Genomic DNA, 26,230 nt, shown 5'->3' with positions numbered 1-26,230 from the left:
CAGCCGCAGAGCAAGGGAAAGGCCGTCTCAGGTTCCACACGACCTCTCTGACCTTCCATGGCCCTGGGCTCCTGGAGGAGCTCGGTCAGGGCACTGCCGAGGAACGTCGTCCTGTTGTACCCAGGAGTTGTACTCTTGTGCGATGGCTGAACACCCTGTGTGTTTCTGAGCTCCTGATGTGCCGCACAAATTCACAAACTCCAGATTCAGAATTTTTCTCCTGCTATTTATTGTGAAGGATTTTTTTAAAGAAAAGTGATTAAAAAAGAAAAAACAAGGCTGTAAAACTTCAGGGCTGCTGCTGCATGAAGACGCGAGTCATGCCCAGCAGCTGTGGCACAGCCATCACGCTTGTTTCAGACAGAGCTAAAAGACCACGACTCGAGGGATCATGGGAGATGTAGTCTCTCGACTCATGGGACTTGTAGTTCCTGGCTGGCTCATTCTGCAGGCCTGCCAAGCCCCCACAGCCAGGGGGCGCCAGAGCGCTCACAGCTCCGTGCGGAAGGTGAGGGAGGGGTCAGTCATCAGGCGGCGATACTCCTCCTCGAATCTCTCATTCTGGGAGACGGTGAAGACATTCTTCCAGTCCCCCACCGTCCCTGGGAGAGAGAGGGGTCAATACAGACACACTGACACACTGACTGGACACTCCAGTACATGAACACTGCACTGAGAGAGAGAGGGGTCAATACACACACACTGACACACTGACTGGACACTCCAGTACATTAACACTGCACTGAGAGAGAGAGGGGTTCATACAGACACACTGACTGGACACTCCAGTACATTAACACTGCACTGAGAGAGAGAGGGGTTAATACACACACACTGACTGGACACTCCAGTACATGAACACTGCACTGAGAGAGAGAGAGGGGTTAATACAGACACACACTGACTGGACACTCCAGTACATTAACACTGCACTGAGAGAGAGAGGGGTTCATACAGACACACTGACTGGACACTCCAGCACATTAACACTGCACTGAGAGAGAGAGGGGTTAATACAGACACACTGACTGGACACTCCAGTACATTAACACTGCACTGAGAGAGAGAGAGGGGTTAATACACACACACTGACTGGACACTCCAGTACATTAACACTGCACTGAGAGAGAGAGGGGTTCATACAGACACACTGACTGGACACTCCAGTACATTAACACTGCACTGAGAGAGAGAGGGGTTAATACACACACACTGACTGGACACTCCAGTACATTAACACTGCACTGAGAGAGAGAGAGGGGTTCATACACACACACTGACTGGACACTCCAGTACATTAACACTGCACTGAGAGAGAGAGGGGTTAATACACACACACTGACTGGACACTCCAGTACATTAACACTGCACTGAGAGAGAGAGGGGTTAATACACACACTGACTGGACACTCCAGTACAGTAACACTGCACTGAGAGAGAGAGGGGTTAATACAGACACACTGACTGGACACTCCAGTACATTAACACTGCACTGAGAGAGAGAGAGGGGTTAATACAGAAACACTGACTGGACACTCCAGTACATTAACACTGCACTGAGAGAGAGAGGGGTTAATACAGACACACTGACTGGACACTCCAGTACATTAACACTGCACTGAGAGAGAGAGGGGTTCATACAGACACACTGACAGGACACTCCAGTACATTAACACTGCACTGAGAGAGAGAGGGGTTAATACAGACACACTGACTGGACACTCCAGTACATTAACACTGCACTGAGAGAGAGGGGGGTTAATACAGACACACTGACTGGACACTCCAGTACATTAACACTGCACTGAGAGAGAGAGGGGTTAATACACACACACTGACTGGACACTCCAGTACATTAACACTGCACTGAGAGAGAGAGGGGTTCATACACACACACTGACTGGACACTCCAGTACATTAACACTGCACTGAGAGAGAGAGGGGTTAATACACACACACTGACTGGACACTCCAGTACATTAACACTGCACTGAGAGAGAGAGGGGTTCATACAGACACACTGACTGGACACTCCAGTACATTAACACTGCACTGAGAGAGAGAGGGGTTAATACAGATACACTGACTGGACACTCCAGTACATTAACACTGCACTGAGAGAGAGAGGGGTTAATACAGACACACTGACTGGACACTCCAGTACATTAACACTGCACTGAGAGAGAGTTCAATCAAACTTTATTTGACAGAAAAAAAACAAAAGTATTAATCAAGGGTCTTAAAACTCTATTTTAAGAATTAAGAGGAGAAAAAAAAAATAATAAAAATAAATAAAAATCATAATTGGAATAAAACTCTTTCATTATTTATGATCCTGCACAGGACATTTCCAAAACACCAAAACTTTTCGAATGTTCTGAGGTCATTATGCGATTTGTAAAACAGAAATTCTAACGATATCCTGCTCTTCACCAACCCTTCGAACATCCTCACCAAGTCTACAGACCCGGAACCAGAGATCTTATTTTTCCGAGTCCTGTAGATGGTGAGTTTGGCCTGGCCCAGCAAAAAATTAGCGAGGAGGGTCTGAGTTTTCCGTTTTTTTGTGTGACCTACCCCAAACACGAAGATAACATTGTTGAAGGCCAGGCCAAGGTTGGTGAAGAGCCGGATCAGTACAGCAAACATGGGCGACAGGCGGGGGCAGGCGCTGTAGCAGTGGAACACCGTCTCCCTCTGAGCGCAGAAGGGACAGGCGTCAGACACCGCCGGGTCCAGAACCGACACAAACGAGTTGACCCCCAGGATGGTGTGCAGGACCCTCCACTGCAGATCACCAGCCCTCTTGTTGAGGGGAAATCTGTAGAGGCTACCCCAGGCAGGCCGGACGTCATCCGGCACTCCCAGACGAGCCCTCCAGGGAGTGTCAGGGAGCGCGGACAGCTGGGCCTGGTGCCTAGATGTTACGACTAGTCTGTACAGACATTTCCCCCCAACACCAGCTAGAGACCTCTCCTCTGAGGCAAGGGGCTCAAGGAGAGATCCCGTCGGTCCGGGACTGAGCGCAGGAGACACTAGCAGACCAGGGAAAGGAGGCTGTGTGGTTGGAATGTGATGGTCCTCAAACAGACCCTGGATCAGCAGCATCTCCTGGAGAGGCAGAGCAGAGCGAAGCTGACTGAGAAACCTGTCTACACACCGCCGCGAGTGTAGTCCCAGCGCGCCACACGCCCACTCCACGCTGCGCCAGCAGCCCTGATCCACGTCCAGCAGGTGGTGGAGCTGTGTGATGTTGGCGTGGACCAGTCTGCTGGTAAAGTCCAAGGAGCGGCCCGGTTCTATGTCCATTCGTAGATTGTGTATTAATGGTTCCCTGAGTGTCCAGTATAGACTGGGCCGCTCCTCTTCCCTCTGCACGCGCAGATGCCGCCAGGCCTCCAGGAGACTGCGCTGGAAAGGCGGCAGTGGAGACAGGTCAACCCTGCTGGTGTCCATTAGGAAGAGCACACAGTCGAGCCCGAGGTGTCCTGCTCGACGCAGCAGGGTGAAGGTCAGCTCCCTCCAGGACAGCGAGGCCGGGCCAAACAGCAGCTTCTGCACTGCCTGCAGGCGAAAGGCGTCCACTCGGCTCCGGATGTCGATGAGTCCTTGCCCTCCGTCTTCTCTGGGCAAATAGAGGACGCCCCTCCGCAGCCAGTGCAGTCCGTCCCAGAAGAAGTCGAGGAGCGTGGCCTGCAGCTCCTCGACCAGTCCGGCTGGTGGCTCCAGACACACCAAGCGATGCCACAACATCGAAGCCACCAGGGTGTTGACAATCAGAGCCCGGCCTCTGTAGGAGATCTGGGGGAGCAGCCAGCGCCAGCGGTCCAGACGACCTTTCACTTTTTCAAGGAGCCCCTCCCAGTTCTTTTTCACGCTGGCCTCATCCCCCAGGTGCACCCCCAGGTATTTGAGTCCCCCTCTGGTCCAGCTGAGCCTCTCTGGCAAGGCTGGGGGACCCATCTCGCTCCACTCCCCCAGGAGTAGGGCGCTACTCTTGGCCCAGTTCACTTTGGCTGATGATAGCCGCTGGAAATCACTTAAAGTTGTCTGTAGCGCCCTGACATCCTGTTCTCCACTGACCACGACCATGATGTCATCAGCGTACGCCGAGATCTTGACAGTGGAGTCGGGGCAGCCCGGGATGGACAGCCCCTTGATGACCCGGCGCAGCTGATGTAGCAGAGGCTCGATGGCAAGGGAGTAGAGCATTCCTGAGAGTGCACAGCCCTGCCTGACTCCCCTCCGCACTGGAAACGGAGCACTCAGCCCTCCGTTGACCTTTAGCACACTGAAGATGTCACTGTACAGCACCTGAATCATGGCAACAAAGACAGGGCTGAACCCGAACGACCTCATGGTCCTCCACAAATACTGATGTTCAACCCTATCAAAGGCCTTTTCCTGGTCTAACGAAATGAGACCAGTGTCTAAACCCAATAGTCTGGAGGTGGCCAAAACATCTCGAATCAGAAATATGTTATCAAAGATTGACCTTCCGGGCACGCAGTACGATTGGTCGGAGTGCACCACGGACCCCAGCACCACCCTCAGCCTGTTGGCCAGAGCCTTGGACAGGATTTTATAATCCACACACAGCAGGGCAACAGGTCTCCAGTTCTTAATGTCACACAGGTCCCCTTTCTTGGGCAGCAGGGTGACAACAGCTCTCCTGCAACTCAGTGGCAGATCCCCCTGCTCCAGACTTTCCAAATATACATCGAGCAGGTCAGGACCCAGCACAGCCCAGAAGGCACGATAGAATTCGGCTGGCAGGCCATCGAGACCAGGGGTCTTGCCATTGCTCAAGCCACTGAGTGCGGTGGAGAGCTCCTCCAAGGAGAGAGGCCTCTCCAGCCCTGCCCTTTCCTCTTCGGGGACCTGTGGAAGGTCTTCAAGGAACCTGCGTGTGCGGACCGAGTCCTCACTAGCCTCGCTGGAGAAGAGCGCTTTATAGAACTGCACGGTCCTCTCCTGGATCTGCCCGGCCTCGTGCAGCTCCTGCCCTGTCTCCGAGCGCAGGCAGTGGATCTGCCGGCTCTGGCCCGGTTTCTTCTCTAGGCCGAAGAAATAGCGAGTCGGGGCGTCTACCTGTGATGCACTCTGAACCCTAGAATTTATTAGAGCTCCTTGTACTTTTGTGTCCAGAAGGCCAATGAGTGATTCTTTTTGGGTGTGGAGATCATCAATTAGCCTCCTGTCTGCACGACACTCCAGAGCCTGGTGGAGCTCCAGAATGTCTCTCTCCAGAGCCTTCATGGACTCATGGATACCTCTCGTGACACTTCCAGTGTACTGCTGGCAGAACTGGCGAATCTGCACCTTGCCAATATCCCACCACTGCCTCAGGGAGACAAAGTGGGCTTTCTGACTCCTCCACTGCTGCCAGAAGAACACGAGGCAGTCGCAGAAGTGAGCATCGTCAAGCAGCTGGGTATTAAAGTGCCAGTAGGCACTGCGGGACCTCACTGATGGCACAGCGACTGTGCAGACAGTGAGACAGTGGTCCGACAGGCCCACTGGACAGATGGAGCACTGCTTGACGATGCTGTAATGATATTTACGGCAGTAAAGTCGGTCTAGCCTGGCCAGAGAGAGGGTATTCCCCCTGACCTGGGCCCAGGTGTACTGCCTCGTGTCCCCATGACATCTCCTCCAGATGTCAGTGAGGTCAGACTTGACGAGGATCCTGCGCAACTCCCTGGCTGACGGGCCATGTGGCTCTGCGTGATTCCTGTCCAGTGTGCTGTTCTCTGTGCAGTTGAAATCCCCCCCCAGGAAGACCAGCTCTTCAGGCTGGCAGGTCGCCAGTGCAGTCTCAAGCTCCCTGAAGAGGGTGACCCTCTCCCCGCCGTCGGTGGGAGCGTAAACGTTAATAAAAACAAAGGTTTTCTTCCCGATAACTACTCGCACGAGTAGCAGGCGACCCTTCACCACCTCCTGGACGGCGATAGAGAGGGGCTTGAACCCCACAGAGAACAGCACCGCGACCCCCGCGCTCACAGGGGACCCGTGACTGTACACGATGTCCCCCTGCCACTCCCGCTGCCAGGCGACGATGTTGGAGCTGTCGGTGTGGGTCTCCTGCAGGAAAGTCACCTGCAGGTTCTTTTCTTTGATAATCTCCAACACCGCAGCTCGCTTCAAAGCCCTCCTGCACCCATTGGTGTTTAAACTCCCTATCCTAATGTCGCCCATGTTTGCGGAAAAGAAAAAAAGAAAAAACATAAAACACGAACAGACATGTAGCACGCAGACGGATAGTGATGTGACGTGAGGGACAGAACTCATTCGTGCTGAGGTGCGTTCCGCGGTCCTGCCCTGATCTTACCTAAAAGGCTCTTCAGGCGCCATCTCTCCTGATCGCTGAAGTCATTCGCACCCGAGCCCCTCTTCAGATGGCGCGTCGCGGAGAGGACAAAGAGCTCGGAGTCGGGAAAAAAGTCCTCGACCACAGTTCCCCTCTTACCTTTAGTCTTCTCTAAGAACTCCCTAATGCTCTGGAAACTGTAGCCTCCTCTGCAGCTCCGCCGGGCCGAGGAGCCCGAGGCGAGAGAGGAGTCGGTGAAGCCGCCCTCGTCGTCGCTCCCGGACTCCGAGGAGCTCCGGGCGGCGGCGGCGGTGGCGGCGAGGACACTCCAGCGCGTCCTCACTCTCCCGGTGTCGGAGTCACTCGCGGCCCCCGGGCCGGCGACAGAGCCGCCCTCCACCGAGCTCTCTGTGCTGCGCTTCTTCTGCACCGCACTCTGCACAGATTTTTTCGTGCGCTTTCTCCGCGGCGTCTTAAAACCATCATCTATTTTTTCAGATGATAACTCATTTCCTCCCCACACCGTGTCTGCAATTTTCGCTGGCGCTTGAGACGCGTTTTCCCCTGTCGGTGTCACTACCTGCTCTCTCTCTCCCTGACTCTCCTGAGCAGCGCTCATCTCTCGCTCTCCGGTGTGGGGGGCTCCCTGCTCTTCTGAGGGTTGCGGTGGTCCACTCTTTACTATCTGCTCTCCTGACTGGGACGCCACCGGCTCGGGCTCACCTGCTCCCTCCAGCGATCTCCTCTCCTGCACCCCGGCCGTGGGCTCTGACTCCCCGCTGCCTCCCTGCGCTGCTCCGCTCCCCGCTGCCTGACGCTGTCGGCTAGCCTCCTGTGCGCCCTGGGGCTGAGGCTCCCTGCCTGTCTCTTCCTCCACCTCCGGGCAGTTCTTCACCACATGCCCCTCGCTCCCGCACCTGAAGCACTTCATCGATTCCGAAGTCACGAATACAACATAGTCGCAGCTGTCAATACGAAATTTAAGGGCCACATTGATCTCTTCCGTGGGGTTTTTTAGGATGACGTAGACCTGTCTCCGGAAAGAGACGACGTGCTTCAGCTGCGGAGCCCTGCAGCCCAGAGGGACCCTCCTGATCGGAGAGACCACCTGTCCGTATCGGGACAGTTCCCTCTCCAGCAGCTCGTTCCTCATGAACGGAGGCACGTTGGAGAGGGTGATCTTTCGAGCCGGGGCCGCGAGAGGCAGTACCGGGGTGAAGGTGCCGTCCAGGACAACTCCCTTCTCCACCAGGGTGTTTGCCAAATCGGTAGACTGCAAGAAAATGACTATACCTCCACTCATGCGGGAAGCGGACCTGATGTTCCTGCAGCCCACGACCTCCCCGACCGCAAGAACGCACCTCTCAAGCGGACAGAACTCCGCAGGGGAGATTTTCACACCATGGCGGCGAGTTAGTTTCTCAAAGGAGAGGTCTGGAGGATCAGAGCCTCCAGAACCGGCCATGATGAGAAAATAAACCCCGCTTTTCCCCAAAAAAGACAGAAAAACACAAACCCAGTGAAGAAAACACCGCCACACGATCAAACCCACCGAAGCTCCGCCCACTCACTCACTCAGTCTCGCGAGAAACACACAGAGAGAGAGAGAGGGGTTCATACAGACACACTGACTGGACACTCCAGTACATTAACACTGCACTGAGAGAGAGAGGGGTTAATACAGACACACTGACTGGACACTCCAGTACATTAACACTGCACTGAGAGAGAGAGAGGGGTTAATACAGAAACACTGACTGGACACTCCAGTACATTAACACTGCACTGAGAGAGAGAGGGGTTAATACAGACACACTGACTGGACACTCCAGTACATTAACACTGCACTGAGAGAGAGAGGGGTTCATACAGACACACTGACAGGACACTCCAGTACATTAACACTGCACTGAGAGAGAGAGGGGTTAATACAGACACACTGACTGGACACTCCAGTACATTAACACTGCACTGAGAGAGAGGGGGGTTAATACAGACACACTGACTGGACACTCCAGTACATTAACACTGCACTGAGAGAGAGAGGGGTTAATACACACACACTGACTGGACACTCCAGTACATTAACACTGCACTGAGAGAGAGAGGGGTTCATACACACACACTGACTGGACACTCCAGTACATTAACACTGCACTGAGAGAGAGAGGGGTTAATACACACACACTGACTGGACACTCCAGTACATTAACACTGCACTGAGAGAGAGAGGGGTTCATACAGACACACTGACTGGACACTCCAGTACATTAACACTGCACTGAGAGAGAGAGGGGTTAATACAGATACACTGACTGGACACTCCAGTACATTAACACTGCACTGAGAGAGAGAGGGGTTAATACAGACACACTGACTGGACACTCCAGTACATTAACACTGCACTGAGAGAGAGAGGGGTTCATACAGACACACTGACTGGACACTCCAGTACATTAACACTGCACTGAGAGAGAGAGGGGTTCATACAGACACACTGACTGGACACTCCAGTACATTAACACTGCACTGAGAGAGAGAGGGGTTAATACAGACACACTGACTGGACACTCCAGTACATGAACACTGCACTGAGAGAGAGAGGGGTTAATACAGACACACTGACTGGACACTCCAGTACATGAACACTGCACTGAGAGAGAGAGGGGTTAATACAGACACACTGACTGGACACTCCAGTACATTAACACTGCACTGAGAGAGAGAGGGGTTAATACAGACACACTGACTGGACACTCCAGTACATTAACACTGCACTGAGAGAGAGGGGTTAATACACACACACTGACTGGACACTCCAGTACATTAACACTGCACTGAGAGAGAGAGGGGTTAATACAGACACGCTGACTGGACACTCCAGTACATTAACACTGCACTGAGAGAGAGAGAGGGTTTCATACAGACACACTGACTGGACACTCCAGTACATTAACACTGCACTGAGAGAGAGAGGGGTTAATACAGACACACTGACTGGACACTCCAGTACATTAACACTGCACTGAGAGAGAGAGGGGTTAATACAGACACACTGACTGGACACTCCAGTACATTAACACTGCACTGAGAGAGAGAGGGGTTCATACAGACACACTGACTGGACACTCCAGTACATGAACACTGCACTGAGAGAGAGAGGGGTTCATACAGACACACTGACTGGACACTCCAGTACATTAACACTGCACTGAGAGAGAGAGGGGTTAATACAGACACACTGACTGTACACTCCAGTACATGAACACTGCACTGAGAGAGAGAGGGGTTCATACAGACACACTGACTGGACACTCCAGTACATTAACACTGCACTGAGAGAGAGAGAGGGGTTAATACAGACACACTGACTGGACACTCCAGTACATTAACACTGCACTGAGAGAGAGAGAGGGGTTAATACACACACACTGACTGGACACTCCAGTACATTAACACTGCACTGAGAGAGAGAGGGGTTAATACACACACACACTGACTGGACACTCCAGTACATTAACACTGCACTGAGAGAGAGAGGGGTTAATACACACACACTGACTGGACACTCCAGTACATTAACACTGCACTGAGAGAGAGAGAGGGGTTAATACAGACACACTGACTGGACACTCCAGTACATTAACACTGCACTGAGAGAGAGAGGGGTTAATACACACACACTGACTGGACACTCCAGTACATTAACACTGCACTGAGAGAGAGAGGGGTTAATACAGACACACTGACTGGACACTCCAGTACATTAACACTGCACTGAGAGAGAGAGGGGTTAATACACACACACTGACTGGACACTCCAGTACATTAACACTGCACTGAGAGAGAGAGAGGGGTTTATACAGACACACTGACTGGACACTCCAGTACATTAACACTGCACTGAGAGAGAGAGGGGTTAATACAGACACACTGACTGGACACTCCAGTACATGAACACTGCACTGAGAGAGAGAGGGGTTAATACAGACACACTGACTGGACACTCCAGTACATTAACACTGCACTGAGAGAGAGAGGGGTTCATACAGACACACTGACTGGACACTCCAGTACATTAACACTGCACTGAGAGAGAGAGGGGTTAATACAGACACACTGACTGGACACTCCAGTACATTAACACTGCACTGAGAGAGAGAGGGGTTAATACAGACACACTGACTGGACACTCCAGTACATTAACACTGCACTGAGAGAGAGAGGGGTTAATACAGACACACTGACTGGACACTCCAGTACATTAACACTGCACTTAGAGAGAGAGGGGTTCATACAGACACACTGACTGGACACTCCAGTACATTAACACTGCACTGAGAGAGAGAGGGGTTCATACAGACACACTGACTGGACACTCCAGTACATTAACACTGCACTGAGAGAGAGAGGGGTTAATACAGACACACTGACTGGACACTCCAGTACATTAACACTGTACTGAGAGAGAGGGGTTCATACAGACACACTGACTGGACACTCCAGTACATTAACACTGCACTGAGAGAGAGAGGGGTTAATACACACACACTGACTGGACACTCCAGTACATGAACACTGCACTGAGAGAGAGAGGGGTTCATACAGACACACTGACTGGACACTCCAGTACATTAACACTGCACTGAGAGAGAGGGGTTCATACAGACACACTGACTGGACACTCCAGTACATTAACACTGCACTGAGAGAGAGAGGGGTTAATACAGACACACTGACTGGACACTCCAGTACATTAACACTGCACTGAGAGAGAGGGGGGTTAATACAGACACACTGACTGGACACTCCAGTACATGAACACTGCACTGAGAGAGAGAGGGGTTCATACACACACACTGACTGGACACTCCAGTACATTAACACTGCACTGAGAGAGAGAGGGGTTCATACACACACACTGACTGGACACTCCAGTACATTAACACTGCACTGAGAGAGAGAGAGAGGGGTTAATACAGACACACTGGAGAGTCGCTGTTGTCAATTTAGAAGAACAGACCTTTCCTCATGAATGGAGACACTGATTGGTTGAAGATGACACTGGGCACAGTGCTGTAGTTGGCCATTGGATTATCCTTCATGCTGCTAAAAGATGTATGGTCCACAATCCTGTCAATCTGACTTTGGTCCAGCCCCTTTCCTAGGAATCTGGCCAATCGAGAGATCTCTCTCGCAGGGTCCTTGGCAGACAGAGGTAAACAACACAGAAAAAATATTATATATGTATATTACACCCCTACTCTTACTGACAGTGTCCTGGGATCTGTACTGACCAGCGGACTGGACACCCCTACTCTTACTGACAGTGTCCTGGGATCTGTACTGACCAGCGGACTGGACACCCCTACTCTTACTGACAGTGTCCCGGGATCTGTACTGACCAGCGGACTGGACACCCCTACTCTTACTGACAGTGTCCTGGGATCTGTACTGACCAGCGGACTGGACACCCCTACTCTTACTGACGGTGTCCTGGGATCTGTACTGACCAGCGGACTGGACACCCCTACTCTTACTGACGGTGTCCTGGGATCTGTACTGACCAGCGGACTGGACACCCCTACTCTTACTGACGGTGTCCCGGGATCTGTACTGACCAGCGGACTGGACACCCCTACTCTTACTGACCAGCGGACTGGACACCCCTACTCTTACTGACAGTAAGTCTCTGTCTCACTCACCTGTCTCTCTCTTTCTCCTGTCCCTGTCTCACTCACTCATCTCTCACTTGCCTGTCAATTCAATTCAATTCAATTCAAGGTGCTTTATTAGCATGACCGATGGGTACAATCAGTGTTGCCAAAGCAAATAAAAATAATAAAATTAACATGGAACAAGACAAAAAATAGAAGTAAAATAAAATCTACAGACATGTTACAGACATTTACAACAAAGACATATTATAAAATATTGACATATACTGTAGGCGGCTGGAGCATTATTGGGAGACGGACTCACTGTTCCTCAGGCTGTGACAGGAGATCACATACTGGGCTGCCAGATCAACTGAGTTCCCTCCTCCCTCTCCCAGTAGGATTGGGACCCGTTGTGATTCTGGCAGGTGTGGGAACTCTGGGATTAGATTTCTGAATTTGGGGAAGAATGTTTCTCTAATCCCAGAGTATCTGTCACAGTGCAGTAGGAAGTGCACCTCTGTCTCTATTTCTCCCCGCTGGCAGTGGGAGCACAGCCTGTCCTCTCTGGGCAGCCAGGTCTGTCTGTGTCCAGTGTGTGTGTCCAGGCTGTGGTCACTGAGCCTGTCCTCTCTGGACAACCAGGTCTGCCTGTGTCCAGTGTGTGTGTGTCCAGGCTGTGGTCACTGAGCCTGTCCTCTCTGGACAGCCAGGTCTGCCTGTGTCCAGTGTGTGTGTCCAGGCTGTGGTCACTGAGCCTGTCCTCTCTGGGCAACCAGGTCTGCCTGTGTCCAGTGTGTGTGTCCAGGCTGTGGTCACTGAGCCTGTCCTCTCTGGACAGCCAGGTCTGCCTGTGTCCAGTGTGTGTGTCCAGGCTGTGGTCACTGAGCCTGTCCTCTCTGGACAGCCAGGTCTGCCTGTGTCCAGTTTCTATGGCCAGGTTGTGGTCACTGAGCCTGTACTTCGTCAGGGTCTGTTTCTGTTTGTAATTTTTTATTTTGGTCAAATATTCAGCTAGTGTGTATGTCTCTCTCTCACTCATCTGTCTCTCACTTGCCTGTCTCTCTCTCTCTCTCTCACTTGCCTGTCTCTCTCTCTCTCTCACTCACCTCCTTCATGTCCTCGTAAAAGAGGTAGAGAATCTGGTGCTTCTGTCTGTCTCTCCACCAGCCCATGACATGATCGAACCAGGAACCCCAGGGCACTGAGCACAGGACAGACAGGAGAGAGGAAGAGAGGGACAGGAGAGCTGGGTAAATTCTACTATATAGAAATGTAATTTCTTGCATTTAATACATGTCTCACTCTGCAGTATACTGTAGTATACTGTACTGTATACAGTGTACTGTAGTATACTGTACTGTATACATCTGTGTCTCACTCTGAACTGTACTATAATGTAGTATACATCTCTGTCTCACTATACTGTACTATAATGTGGGATACTGTAATGTACATCTGTGTCTCACTATACTGTACTAGGGTGTGGTATACTGTACTGAATACATCTCTGTCACACTATACTATACTATAATGTAGTATACTGTACTGTATAGATGTGTCTCACTATACTGTACTATACTGTGGTATACTGTACTGTTTAGATGTGTCTCACTATACTGTACTAGAGTGTGGTATACTGTACTGTACAGATCTGTCTCACTATACTGTTCTGGATTGTAATATACTTTACAGCATAGATCTGTCTCACTCTACTGTACTATAGTGTGGTATACTGTACTTTACAGATGCGTCTTAATATACTGTACTGCAGTGTGGTATTCTGTACTGTACAGAAATGAGTCACTATACTATACAGATGTGTCTCACTATACTGTACTATAGTGTAGTATTCTGTACTGTATAGATCTGTGTCTCTCTATTCTGTAATATAGTGTGGTATACTGTACTGTATAGATATGAGTCACACTATACTGTACTAGATTGTGGAATATTGTACTGTATAGATCTGTGTCTCACTATACTGTACTATAGTGTGGTATTCTGTACTGTATAGATCTGTGTCTCTCTATACTGTAATATAGTGTGGTATACTGTACTGTATAGATCTGTGTCTCTCTATACTGTAATATAGTGTGGTATACTGTACTGTATAGATATGAGTCAGACTATACTGTACTAGATTGTGGAATATTGTACTTTATAGATCTGTGTCTCACTATACTGTACTATAGTGTGGTATTCTGTACTGTACTATGAAGCTACACTGTACAACACAGACTCTACCCTCTCCAGCCAGAAAGCTGTCGAAATACTCTTCCCAGCTGCCAGGATCTGCGATCTTCAGGTTCATCCGTTGGAAGTGGTAGTAGGACACCATGCAGTCCTTGGCGTTGCGAGCAACATACACTGCCTGAGAGAGAGACGGGTTAATACACACACACACTGCCTGAGAGAGAGATGGGTTAATACACACACACTGCCTGAGAGAGAGACGGGTTAATACACACACACTGCCTGAGAGAGAGACAGGTTAATACGCACACCCTGCCTGAGAGAGAGTTGGGTTAATACGCACACACTGCCTGAGAGAGAGACGGGTTAATACACACACACACTGCCTGAGAGAGAGACGGGTTAATACACACACTGCCTGAGAGAGTCTCTCTCTCAGACACTGACTGGACACTACAGTACAGTAACACTGCACTGAGAGAGAGAGAGAGGGGTTAATACAGACACACTGACAGGACACTCCAGTACATTAACACTGCACTGAGAGAGAGAGAGAGGGGGGTTAATACAGACACACTGACTGGACACTCCAGTACATTAACACTGCACTGAGAGAGAGAGGGGTTAATACACATACTGACTGGACACTCCAGTACATTAACACTGCACTGAGAGACAGAGGGGTTAATACAGACACCCTGACTGGACACTCCAGTACATGAACACTGCACTGAGAGAGAGAGGGGGGTTAATACAGACACACTGACTGGACACTCCAGTACATTAACACTGCACTGAGAGAGAGAGAGGGGTTAATACAGACAGTTAATAGTCTCTATTTCTCACCTTGCAGTCATTGTCCCAGAAAGACTGGGGCACCAGCCGAATGGGCAGATGTGTCTTTATCATTCTGGGAGATGGAAGAGTCTTCAGTATGTCCAGTGCTGAAGAGAGACAGACAGGTCAATCCCCTACAGCACAGTGACACTGCACTGAGACGCACAGAGAGACAGACAGGTCAATCCCCTACAGCACAGTGACACTGCACTGAGACGCACAGAGAGACAGACAGGTTAATCCCCTACAGCACAGTGACACTGCACTGAGACGCACAGAGAGACAGACAGGTTAATCCCCTACAGCACAGTGACACTGCACTGAGACACACAGAGAGACAGACAGGTCAATCCCTACAGCACAGTGACACTGCACTGAGACGCACAGAGAGACAGACAGGTCAATCCCTACAGCACAGTGACACTGCACTGAGACGCACAGAGAGACAGACAGGTCAATCCCCTACAGCACAGTGACACTGCACTGAGACGCACAGAGAGACAGACAGGTTAATCCCCTACAGCACAGTGACACTGCACTGAGACACACAGAGAGACAGACAGGTTAAACACACAGAGAGGCAGACAGGTACCGCAGAGGAACGGTAGAGGGGGGTTGAGCTCCAGAAAAGGGGCTCTGTTGTGAGATGGGGCGCGGAAGCAGTGAGTCAGGTCCCCCTGGCTGAGCACAGCGTCTACCATCTCCACCACCCACGTAGTACCTGAGAGAGAGACAGGCACAGGAGAGAGAGGGGTTACTACAGGCACACGAACAGAGGGACAGGTACAGGAGAGAGAGGGGGGTTCATACAGGTACACGGACAGAGAGACAGGCACAGGAGAGAGAGGGGGGTTCATACAGGCACACGGACAGAGAGACAGGCACAGGAGAGAGAGGGGTTACTACAGGCACACGGACAGAGAGACAGGCACAGGAGAGAGAGGGGTTACTACAGGCACACGGACAGAGGGACAGGTACAGGAGAGAGAGGGGGGTTCATACAGGCACACGGACAGAGAGACAGGCACAGGAGAGAGAGGGGTTACTACAGGCACATGAACAGAGAGACAGGCACAGGAGAGAGAGGGGTTACTACAGGCACACGGACAGAGAGACAGGCACAGGAGAGAGAGAGGAGTTCGTACAGGCACAGGGACAGAGAGAGACAGAGAGGCAGGTAGAGACAGACACACAGACAGACAGACAGACAGAGAGACAGACAGACAGAGAGACAATAAGACAGAAAGACAGAAAGACAGAAAGACAGAGAGACAGGTACAGGCAGGCAGACAGAGAGAGCGACAGACAGAGAGACAGGTACAGACAGAGAGACAGACAGAGAGAGAGACAGAGAGAGAGACAGAGAGACAAACAGACAGGTAGACAGAAAGACAAACAGACTGAGAGACAGGTACAGGCAGGCAGACAGAGAGAGAGACAGGCAGACAGGTAGACAGGTAGACAGGTAGACAGCGAGACAGCGAGACAGCGAGACAGCGAGACAGAGAGACAGAGAGACAGAGAGACAGAGAGACTGACCAGCTTTGGTGTAGGTGTCGATGAGGATGTCAACAGGTCGAGCAGTGAAGTCCTGCACCTCTGCCCACAGACAGAGAGACAGACAGAGAGACAGAGAGACAGAGAGACAGGTAGACAGGTAGACTGACCAGCTCTGGGGTAGGTGGCGATGAGGATGTCGTCAGGTCGAGCAGGGAAGTCCTGCACCTCTGCCCACAGACAGAGAGACAGACAGAGAGACAGAGAGACAGAGAGACAGAGAGACAGGTAGACAGGTAGACTGACCAGCTTTGGGGTAGGTGGCGATGAGGATGTCGTCAGGTCGAGCAGGGAAGTCCTGCACCTCTGCCCACAGACAGAGAGACAGACAGAGAGACAGAGAGACAGAGAGACAGAGAGACAGGTAGACTGACCAGCTTTGGGGTAGGTGGCGATGAGGATGTCGTCAGGTCGAGCAGGGAAGTCCTGCACCTCTGCCCACAGACAGAGAGACAGACAGAGAGACAGAGAGACAGAGAGACAGGTAGACTGACCAGCTTTGGGGTAGGTGGCGATGAGGATGTCGTCAGGTCGAGCAGGGAAGTCCTGCACCTCTGCCCAGCGCTCCGTCACTGAAGGACCCAGGGGCAGCCCCTCCCAGATCACTGTTCTCTCCCGACCTTCGACCTCTGCCCTCTGACCCCCCGGGGCCTGCCCAGGGTCCCCACTGACGGGAGGCACTGCGGCGGACTCCATCACTGGCTGTGGGATTCTGGGACGAGGCTGGGATGTCTTCTCGGGGGGCAGCGGGGGCTCAGGTGTAAATCTGCGGGGAAGCAGAGTTAAAACTGAAGTCAGGACGCACAACTTTACACAGAGAGGGGTGGGGGTGGGGAACCAGCTGATACCCTGACTGCTCTCCAGCCACAGCTGGGTGAGACACTCCAGTCAGGACAGGAGACACTACTGTACACAGAGAGAGGTAGGAGTGGGGAACAAGCTGATACTCCAGACACAGCTGGGTGAGACACTCCAGTCAGGACAGGAGACACTACTGTACACAGAGAGGGGTGAGGGTGGGGAACAAGCTGATACTCCAGACACAGCTGGGTGAGAAACTCCAGTCAGGACAGGAGACACTACTGTACACAGAGAGGGGTGGGGGTGGGGAACAAGCTGATACTCCAGACACAGCTGGGTGAGAAACTCCAGTCAGGACAGGAGACACTACTGTACACAGAGAGGGGTGGGGGTGGGGAACAAGCTGATACTCCAGACACAGCTGGGTGAGACACTCCAGTCAGGACAGGAGACACTACTGTACACAGAGAGGGGTGAGGGTGGGGAACAAGCTGATACTCCAGACACAGCTGGGTGAGACACTCCAGTCAGGACAGGAGACACTACTGTACACAGAGAGGGGTGGGGGTGGGGAACCAGCTGATACCCTGGCTTCTCTGAAGACGCAGCTGGATGAGACACTCAGATTAATTAGAAATGAGTATTGATTAGGCTAGACAGACAGTCCTCTGGTCCGAGACTGTGCTGCACTGTGCTGTTCTCTGCTCCTGGAAGCTGAAAGCAGTTGGCTTACCGTGCAGTCTGCCTGTATGGTGGGCCCAGTGTCTCTGCTCCGAAGGGTCTCTGCAGGCCGATTCTGGCTCCTCTCTGTCTCTTATGCTGGTGGGAGAGAAGGGTAACTGTGTGTGAGAGAGAGAGGGGTCAGAGTTTATGTGTGTGTGAGAGAGCAAGGGGAGGAGTCTGTGTGTGTGAGAGAGAGAGAGGGGGGTGGAGTCTGTGTGTGTGTGTCTGTGTGTGAGAGAGAGAGAGGGGGGTGGAGTCTGTGTGTGTGTGTGTCTGTGTGTGAGAGAGAGAGGGGTGAAGTCTGTGTGTGTGTGTCTGTGTGTGAGAGAGAGAGGGGGTCAGAGTTAATGTCTGTGTGTGAGAGAGAGAGAACAGTGAGTCTGTCTCCCAATAATGCTCCAGCCGCCTACAGTAGATGTCAATATTTTATAATATGTCTTTGTTGTAAATGTCTGTAACATGTCTGTAGATTTTATTTTACTTCTATTTTTTGTTTTGTTTCATGTGAATTTCATTATTTTATTTTCTTTGGCAACACTGATTGTACCCATCGGTCATGCTAATAAAGCACCTTGAACTGAACTGAATTGAGAGGAGAGAGTGGAGTCTGTGTGTGTGTAGGGGCTGCAGCAGAACCTGGCACTGCTGGAGCAGGACTGTCAGACCTGGGCACTGACAGTCAATCTGGACCTAGAACAGCAGAACCTGGCACTGCTGGAGCAGTACTGTCAGACCTGGGCCTGACAGTCAATCTGGACCCAGAACAGCAGAACCTGGCACTGCTGGAGCAGGACTGTCAGACCTGGGCACTGACAGCCCATCTGGACCCAGAACAGCAGAACCTGGCACTGCTGGAGCAGGACTGTCAGACCTGGGCACTGCCAGCCCATCTGGACCCAGAACAGCAGAACCTGGCACTGCTGGAGCAGTACTGTCAGACCTGGGCACTGCTGGAGCAGGACTGTCAGACCTGGGCACTGCCAGCCCATCTGGACCCAGAACAGTGTTCGTGAGAGAGCTATGGGGGTGGTGTCAGGGTGCGTGAGAGAGAGAGACTGGGGCGGGGTCAGTGTGTGTGAGAGAGAGACAGAGCTGCACTCAGTGTGTGAGAGAGAGAGAGACAGAGCTGCACTCAGTGTGTGTGTGAGAGAGAGACAGAGCTGCACTCAGTGTGTGAGAGAGAGAGACAGAGCTGCACTCAGTGTGTGTGTGCGTGACAGACAGAGCTGTTGTCAGTGTGTGTGTGCGTGACAGACAGAGCTGCACTCAGTGTGTGTGCGTGACAGACAGAGCTGCACTCAGTGTGTGTGCGTGACAGACAGAGCTGCACTCAGTGTGTGTGTGACAGACAGAGCTGTTGTCAGTGTGTGTGTGAGAGAGAGACAGAGCTGTTGTCAGTGTGTGTGTGTGACAGACAGAGTTGTAGTCAGTGTGTGTGCGTGACAGAGATACGAGGTTGCGTGTGAACAGGACAAGATCGCGTGAGGAGAGAGGAGAGGGGGAGAGGAGAGAGATCAGCTCACAGGCAGACCTGGCTGTCCAGAGAGGACAGGCTCAGTGACCACAGCCTGGACACACACACTGGACACAGGCAGACCTGGCTGTCCAGAGAGGACAGGCTCAGTGACCACAGCCTGGACACACACACTGGACACAGGCAGACCTGTCTGTCCAGAGAGGACAGGCTCAGTGACCACAGTCTGGACACACACACTGGACACAGGCAGACCTGGCTGTCCAGAGAGGACAGGCTCAGTGACCACAGCCTGGACACACACACTGGACACAGGCAGACCTGGCTGTCCAGAGAGGACAGGCTCAGTGACCACAGCCTGGACACACACACTGGACACAGGCAGACCTGGCTGCCCAGAGAGGACAGGCTCAGTGACCACAGCCTGGACACACACACTGGACACAGGCAGACCTGGCTGTCCAGAGAGGACAGGTTCAGTGACCACAGCCTGGACACACACACTGGACACAGGCAGACCTGGCTGCCCAGAGAGGACAGGCTCAGTGACCACACCCTGGACATACACACCGAACACTGCAGAATGCTGTCTGTCAGGAAGAGCAGACTCAGGCATGCTGGTCTGCCAGAGTGCCAGTGTCTTCCTCCAGTGTACAAAAAATGAAACTAATCTGGTTCTGCAAGTTCACACTGAGTCAGAGGCAGGGAGACACTTCGAGAACATGGTCAGCAGACACAACCTGAGAGTGTCTCTGTGTGGGACAGTAATAGAGATCAGTGCTGTAAGAGAGCTGTGTCTCTGTGTGACAGTAATAGAGATCAGTGCTGTAAGAGAGCTGTGTCTCTGTGTGACAGTAATAGAGATCAGGGCTGTAAAAGAGCTGTGTCTCTGTGTGGGACAGTAATAGAGATCAGTGCTGTAAGAGAGCTGTGTCTCTGTGTGACAGTAATAGAGATCAGGGCTGTAAAAGAGCTGTGTCTCTGTGTGGGACAGTAATAGAGATCAGTGCTGTAAGAGAGCTGTGTCTCTGTGTGTGACAGTAATAGAGATCAGTGCTGTAAGAGAGCTGTGTCTCTGTGTGGGACAGTAATAGAGATCAGTGCTGTAAGAGAGCTGTGTCTCTGTGTGGGACAGTAATAGAGATCAGTGCTGTAAAAGAGCTGTGTCTCTGTGTGGGACAGTAATAGAGATCAGTGCTGTAAGAGAGCTGTGTCTCTGTGTGGGACAGTAATAGAGATCAGTGCTGTAAGAGAGCTGTGTCTCTGTGTGGGACAGTAATAGAGATCAGTGCTGTAAGAGAGCTGTGTCTCTGTGTGGGACAGTAATAGAGATCAGTGCTGCAGGAGAGCTGTGTCTCTGTGTGGGACAGTAATAGAGATCAGTGCTGTAAAAGAGCTGTGTCTCTGTGTGGGACAGTAATAGAGATCAGTGCTGTAAGAGAGCTGTGTCTCTGTGTGACAGTAATAGAGATCAGGGCTGTAAAAGAGCTGTGTCTCTGTGTGGGACAGTAATAGAGATCAGTGCTGTAAGAGAGCTGTGTCTCTGTGTGGGACAGTAATAGAGATCAGGGCTGTAAAAGAGCTGTGTCTCTGTGTGTGACAGTAATAGAGATCAGTGCTGTAAGAGAGCTGTGTCTCTGTGTGGGACAGTAATAGAGATCAGGGCTGTTAAAGAGCTGTGTCTCTGTGTGGGACAGTAATAGAGATCAGTGCTGTAAGAGAGCTGTGTCTCTGTGTGGGACAGTAATAGAGATCAGTGCTGTAAGAGAGCTGTGTCTCTGTGTGGGACAGTAATAGAGATCAGTGCTGTAAGAGAGCTGTGTCTCTGTGTGGGACAGTAATAGAGATCAGTGCTGTAAGAGAGCTGTGTCTCTGTGTGGGACAGTAATAGAGATCAGTGCTGTAAGAGAGCTGTGTCTGTGTGGGACAGTAATAGAGATCAGGGCTGTAAAAGAGCTGTGTCTCTGTGTGGGACAGTAATAGAGATCAGGGCTGTAAAAGAGCTGTGTCTCTGTGTGTGACAGTAATAGAGATCAGTGCTGTAAGAGAGCTGTGTCTCTGTGTGGGACAGTAATAGAGATCAGGGCTGTAAAAGAGCTGTGTCTCTGTGTGTGACAGTAATAGAGATCAGTGCTGTAAGAGAGCTGTGTCTCTGTCTGACAGTAATAGAGATCAGTGCTGTAAGAGAGCTGTGTCTCTGTGTGGGACAGTAATAGAGATCAGTGCTGTAAGAGAGATGTGTCTCTGTGTGGGACAGTAATAGAGATCAGTGCTGTAAGAGAGCTGTGTCTCTGTGTGGGACAGTAATAGAGATCAGTGCTGTAGGAGAGCTGTGTCTCTGTGTGGGACAGTAATAGAGATCAGTGCTGTAAAAGAGCTGTGTCTCTGTGTGGGACAGTAATAGAGATCAGTGCTGTAAGAGAGCTGTGTCTCTGTGTGACAGTAATAGAGATCAGGGCTGTAAAAGAGCTGTGTCTCTGTGTGGGACAGTAATAGAGATCAGTGCTGTAAGAGAGCTGTGTCTCTGTGTTTGACAGTAATAGAGATCAGGGCTGTAAAAGAGCTGTGTCTCTGTGTGGGACAGTAATAGAGATCAGTGCTGTAAGAGAGCTGTGTCTCTGTGTGACAGTAATAGAGATCAGGGCTGTAAAAGAGCTGTGTCTCTGTGTGGGACAGTAATAGAGATCAGTGCTGTAAGAGAGCTGTGTCTCTGTGTGGGACAGTAATAGAGATCAGTGCTGTAAGAGAGCTGTGTCTCTGTGTGGGACAGTAATAGAGATCAGTGCTGTAGGAGAGCTGTGTCTCTGTTTGGACAGTAATAGAGATCAGTGCTGTAAAAGAGCTGTGTCTCTGTGTGGGACAGTAATAGAGATCAGTGCTGTAAGAGAGCTGTGTCTCTGTGTGACAGTAATAGAGATCAGGGCTGTAAAAGAGCTGTGTCTCTGTGTGGGACAGTAATAGAGATCAGTGCTGTAAGAGAGCTGTGTCTCTGTGTTTGACAGTAATAGAGATCAGTGCTGTAAGAGAGCTGTGTCTCTGTGTGACAGTAATAGAGATCAGTGCTGTAAGAGAGCTGTGTCTCTGTGTGTGATAGTGTGTTACAGGCCTCTAAAAGAAAGGAATTACAAACTAATGTAGCACTTACCTTCTTGTCTGTAGTATGTATTAAGGCAGTAGGCCCTAGGCGAGATCGAACAGTGTGAAAATGAGAGAGAAGGTATCTGTGTGAGTGTTGAAGTTTTTGGTGCCTCAAGCTACTCGGAATCTTCCCATGTCTGGTTGAACTTGCCAAACCACCCTCAGTCAGGGCCCAAAGTAAGCTCTGGCCTACAGCCGCCGGCCTGCTCCCACAGCGCCCTCTTGTGGCCTGGAGGGCAGCTGCTCTCTGCTTGTCCTGGGTATCAAGATAAAAACAGATTATATCGTCCCTCGGGGACATTTTCTCTGGACACCCAGCACTCCTGTACATTTCAACAGAGCAGAAGGCAGAAAAAAGACGAAAAGACACACACTGCACATTATTCTATGACAAAGACAAGACAAACACCGCACATCGCCCTATTGCACACGTATGGTGTAACACATCCCAGCGTGCAACAACTTTAACACAACACAGAACGCAGCGCACGCAGGGGGGCTGCAGGAGACCCAGGTGCGTCTGTCCCTGACATTTGCGTCCACAGCTTTAATGGCGAGGGGACACAGGACTGTCGCACCTGTCTGACTGGCACCTGGGAGCCCCAACACGTTTGCAGCTGGAAGACGTTGATATTCAGAGTCGAGGAGGTGGGAAGGATGTGATGTCATTTCCCTGCCTGTTTGGTGATGAAGTTTTCAGACTGTCCGCAGGGAGGGGTTCAGGGCTGTCTGGAGGAGCGGGTGATACCATCCAGCCCTCACTGCTAGGGAGGGAGCTGGAGGAGATGCAGGTCGATGCCTCCACGACCTCGTGGATCACTGACTACCTGACAGGCAGCCCACAGTCTGTGAGACTGCAGAGCTGTGTGTCTGAACAGGCAGTGAGCAACACAGGGGCTCCTCAGGGGACAGTTCTTTCTCTGTTCCTCTTCACCCTCTGTACCTCGGACTTCAAGCACACCTCGAGGTCAGTCCACCTGCAGGAGCTCTCAGACGACTCTGCGACTGTGGGATGTGTCAGGGGTGGGCAGGAGGAGGAGTACAGAGGACTGGTCAGCAGCTGTGGGGAGTGGTGTGGGGAGAACCACTTGGAACTGAATGGAACAAAGACGAAGGAGCTGGTGGTAGATTTCAGGAGGAAGAGGGTCAACCTACTCCTGTCTACACCCATGGGAGTGGCGTGGAGATGGTGGACTCGTGCAAGTACCTGGGAGTGCACATCGACGACAGACTGGAATGGTCTAAGAACAGCGAGGCCATCTACAAGAAGGGTCAGAGCCGACTCTACTCCTCGAGGAGGCTCAGGTCCTTCAATGTGTGTAGTAAGATGCTACATCTGTTCTCTCAGTCGGCGGTGGCAGGCGCCATGTTCCACACAGGGGTGTGCTGGGGCTCTGGGGTTAGAGCAGGGGACTCTAACAGGCTGGACAAGCTCATCAGGAGAGCGAGCTCTGTCACTGGGTCTGACCTGGACCCCCTGGAGGTAGAGGCTGAGAGGAGAAGGTGTCCAATCATGGACAACGTCTCCCATCCCCTCTATGACAGGCTTGTGGAAATGAAGAGCACGTTCAGCAATAGACTGATCCACCCGCGGTGCGACAGGGGGCGCTACAGGAGGTCATTCTGGCCTCCTGCCATCAGACTGTACAACACATCCACCTGCGTCTGGGCAGAGGACCACCGACAGGGACCTGTCTCTGGACTGGACAGTAAACTGACACATCTGCTCTTTTCCTTTCCTGTTTACAACCGCTTCTGTGCAATACATTTACAGTCATATTTATATTTATAGTCATATTGTGCAATACGATCTTTTGTGTACTGTTCTGTTCTGGTTTGTTCCTTGTGTGTCCAGACTGTGAGTAACTCTTTTCGCTGTACTGATGGTGTTGTATGTATTGTACTATTATTATTCGTGCATCTTTCGTTACACTGTGGCTGTGTTGTCTGTGTTAAGCTGCTGTTGCACATTGATCCCTCAGGGGATCAAGATGGTATCTCTCTCTCTCTCTAATTCGCACCGAGAGATTTCCAGATCCCACACCTGACCACGAGCCCTGCTTCCTGTCGAGCCCCAGACGCTCTCCGCACGAGCGGGGGAGTGGGCCGACCCGAGCGATGGTCCGGTGCGGATCACCACCTGCTCCGGGAGCAGAAACTGGTCTTGTCGTGTTCCTAGCGCTCAGAGTGAGGCCACCGCTGTCGCACAACTGCACAAACCAGAGGAGCTGCTGCCAGGCCAAGCGCAGCTGTATCGTGGGAGAAGGGGCTCGTGCCAGGGGTGGGCGGTCCCACACGGCCCCAAGATCGGAGTCTGAGAGAGCTCTGTGCACCCCGACAACCTGTACTGTGTGCGGTTGTTAAGACTGAGGGGCACAGCGCTGGCTCTGGGGCTCAGGGCCTTCGCCCGGGGCTGGGAGGTTGCCGGTTCGAATCCCGTGGCCCAGCAGAGGAATCCTCTCCGTTGGGCCCCCTAGCGAGGCCCCTGCACCCCAGCTGCTCCAGGGGTGCTGTATTCCTCTCCCTCTCGTCCTCTCTCCTCTTCCTCTCTCCTCTTCCTCTCACCCTCTTCCTTACCCTCTTCCTCTCACCCTCTTCCTCTCCCTCTCTTCCTCTCTCCTCTTCCTCTCACCCTCTTCCTCTCCCTCTCTTCCTCTCTCCTCTTCCTCTACCTCTCTTCCTCTCACCCTCTTCCTCTCCCTCTCTTCCTCTCTCCTCTTCCTCTCACCCTCTTCCTCTCTCCTCTTCCTCTCACCCTCTTCCTCTCCCTCTCTTCCTCTCTCCTCTTCCTCTCCCCCTCTTCCTCTCTCCTCTTCCTCACCCTCTTCCTCTCCCCCTCTTCCTCACCCTCTTCAACCGCAGGTCCACACCGACTGCTCCGGGAGCAGAAACTGGTCTCGTCGTGTTCCTAGCGCTCAGAGTGAGGCTACCGCTGTCGCACAACTGCACAAACCAGAGGAGCTGCTGCCAGGCCAAGCGCAGCTGTATCGTGGGAGAAGGGGCTCGTGCCAGGGGTGGGCGGTCCCACACGGCCCCGAGATCGGAGTCTGAGAGAGCTCTGTGCACCCCGACAACCTGTACTGTGTGCGGTTGTTAAGACTGAGGGGCACAGCGCTGGCTCTGGGGCTCAGGGTCTGCGCCTGGGGCTGGGAGGTTGCCGGTTCGAATCCCGTGGCCCAGCAGAGGAATCCTCTCCGTTGGGCCCCCTAGCGAGGCCCCTGAACCCCAGCTGCTCCAGGGGTGCTGTATTCCTCTCCCTCTCTTCCTCTCTCCTCTTCCTCTCTCCTCTTCCTCTCACCCTCTTCCTTACCCTCTTCCTCTCACCCTCTTCCTCTCCCTCTCTTCCTCTCTCCTCTTCCTCTCACCCTCTTCCTCTCCCTCTCTTCCTCTCACCCTCTTCCTCTCTCCTCTTCCTCTCACCCTCTTCCTCTCTCCTCTTCCTCTCACCCTCTTCCTCACCCTCTTCCTCTCCCCCTCTTCCTCTCCCCCTCTTCCTCACCCTCTTCCTCTTCCTCACCCTCTTCAACCGCAGGTCCA

At 52.0% G+C, this 26,230-nt stretch overlaps 1 protein-coding gene across 1 annotated transcript; it reads right to left on the bottom strand.

The window, feature by feature from the left end:
- Window positions 1-205: 205 nt before the first annotated feature.
- Window positions 206-23,100, bottom strand: LOC102688753 (sulfotransferase 1C2-like). The gene is made up of 9 exons (XM_069188369.1): window positions 22,701-23,100; window positions 18,092-18,177; window positions 17,052-17,323; window positions 15,593-15,721; window positions 15,010-15,107; window positions 14,215-14,341; window positions 13,077-13,171; window positions 11,334-11,514; window positions 206-602 (listed from the first exon to the last, which is right to left on the bottom strand). Exons 1-9 carry the CDS (start codon window positions 23,022-23,024, stop codon window positions 490-492), a joined length of 1,425 nt encoding a protein of 474 aa, XP_069044470.1. The 5' UTR covers window positions 23,025-23,100; the 3' UTR covers window positions 206-489.
- Window positions 23,101-26,230: the final 3,130 nt, after the last annotated feature.

The sequence above is a fragment of the Lepisosteus oculatus genome, chromosome 4 (assembly GCF_040954835.1).
Source record: "Lepisosteus oculatus isolate fLepOcu1 chromosome 4, fLepOcu1.hap2, whole genome shotgun sequence".
Lineage (NCBI taxonomy): Eukaryota > Metazoa > Chordata > Actinopteri > Semionotiformes > Lepisosteidae > Lepisosteus > Lepisosteus oculatus.
This window is presented reverse-complemented; position numbering and strand designations above follow the sequence as displayed.